A 1,302-nucleotide genomic window follows, 5' to 3' on the forward strand; every position below is an offset into this window, starting at 1 on the left:
TGGAATGAAAAATGACTTGAATGAAGTGAACATATAATCATCACAAATGAACTGCTTTATCAAACTTGTATCAACAATTGATATAAGCAATTAAAAAAAAAAAAGGAAACCTGCCTTATTGTTTGAGCAAGAGTCATTAGACCATACATATAAGGTGCAACCCAATAACTGAAATCCATATTCTTTAATTTTTCTTTTTTTGTTCAATTATGAATCTATAAAGGATTGTATAATTTTTAGAGAAATTCTTCAAATTTTTACAGTAAACAAAAGGAGCGAAATGAATTGTCAAACTTCTATGATAATTAAATAAAGAAAATCAACGAATCAATGAAATGGCAATTATTTCATGAAATAATTCAGGAAAACTTTCCATTTATCAGATTTTAAAGTTTTATTCAAGGAAAGCTCTCCGTTGTTTCGCTTTTTTAATGTCCATGCTATTCTCATTTTCATTGAAAATTTCAATTTTTTCCCATTTAAATACTTTCAGTATTATTATTAACATTTTTTCTCTTTTACCATTTTTTAAGCAATTGTAACACTAAAAAATTGATTTGTTGTCATTATTAAAATTGTTACATCTTAGAGAAGAATGATAAAGGGTGTTATTAAAAGCGATCTTTGTTTTGCTATGTTGAAATAAAGGTTTTAAAAGTTTGTAAAATAGAGATGAGTTGTTGAGACAATTGTTATTTGGATGATATTAATAAGACATTCAATAATCATCAAGTTTTCCTTTCATCATATCGCTTTCTTCCGCTCTTTCTTCTCCTTTTGCTTACCACTTCCCACTAACTAATTAGCTAAGATAACAAAAATCAGATTTGATCTGCTGCTTAATGTTAATTTTTATTTCTTTCACTTCCATCACCTGTCACCGTTGCTCTGTTTACATTATGCATGACGTAACAATTTCACTGGATAAGGATAATTTTTTCCAATTCCAGTAATTACGTCTAAGTAATCGTATTGGTAATGAGTATCAAATCGGATATGATAATATTCCAATTATGCTTTTGAGTTATATTTTCAAGATATAAAACCTTATTTATACCGAGCGAAGAGAACAGTTAAATGAATATGATATTCATTTATTTGCCATTTTCAATATGCTTTTCATTTACTTATACAAACTTTTGTTACATCTGAACAATTATTTTATTCTTTTGTGACTGAATAAAGATTAAGATGGTCTCAAATTTGCTGTTCATTTCCTTCTTTTTCTCTCTCTGCATATATATATATATATATATATATATATATATATATATATATATATATATATATATATATTATTAT

The 1,302-nt window shown here is 26.0% G+C and overlaps 1 protein-coding gene across 1 annotated transcript in view; it reads right to left on the minus strand.

Moving 5' to 3' along the window:
• LOAG_16445 (hypothetical protein) overlaps positions 1 to 1,302 on the minus strand; it is a gene marked incomplete at both ends in the record, with an annotated part of 11,482 nt that overhangs the window by 5,816 nt on the left and 4,364 nt on the right. Inside the window, one exon of the mRNA XM_020449097.1 lies at positions 115 to 168. Within this exon, the coding sequence (XP_020307470.1) occupies positions 115 to 168 (54 nt within the window). The remainder of the gene's footprint in view (positions 1 to 114; positions 169 to 1,302) is intronic.

Source organism: Loa loa (assembly GCF_000183805.2).
Source record: "Loa loa unplaced genomic scaffold supercont3.3, whole genome shotgun sequence".
Lineage (NCBI taxonomy): Eukaryota > Metazoa > Nematoda > Chromadorea > Rhabditida > Onchocercidae > Loa > Loa loa.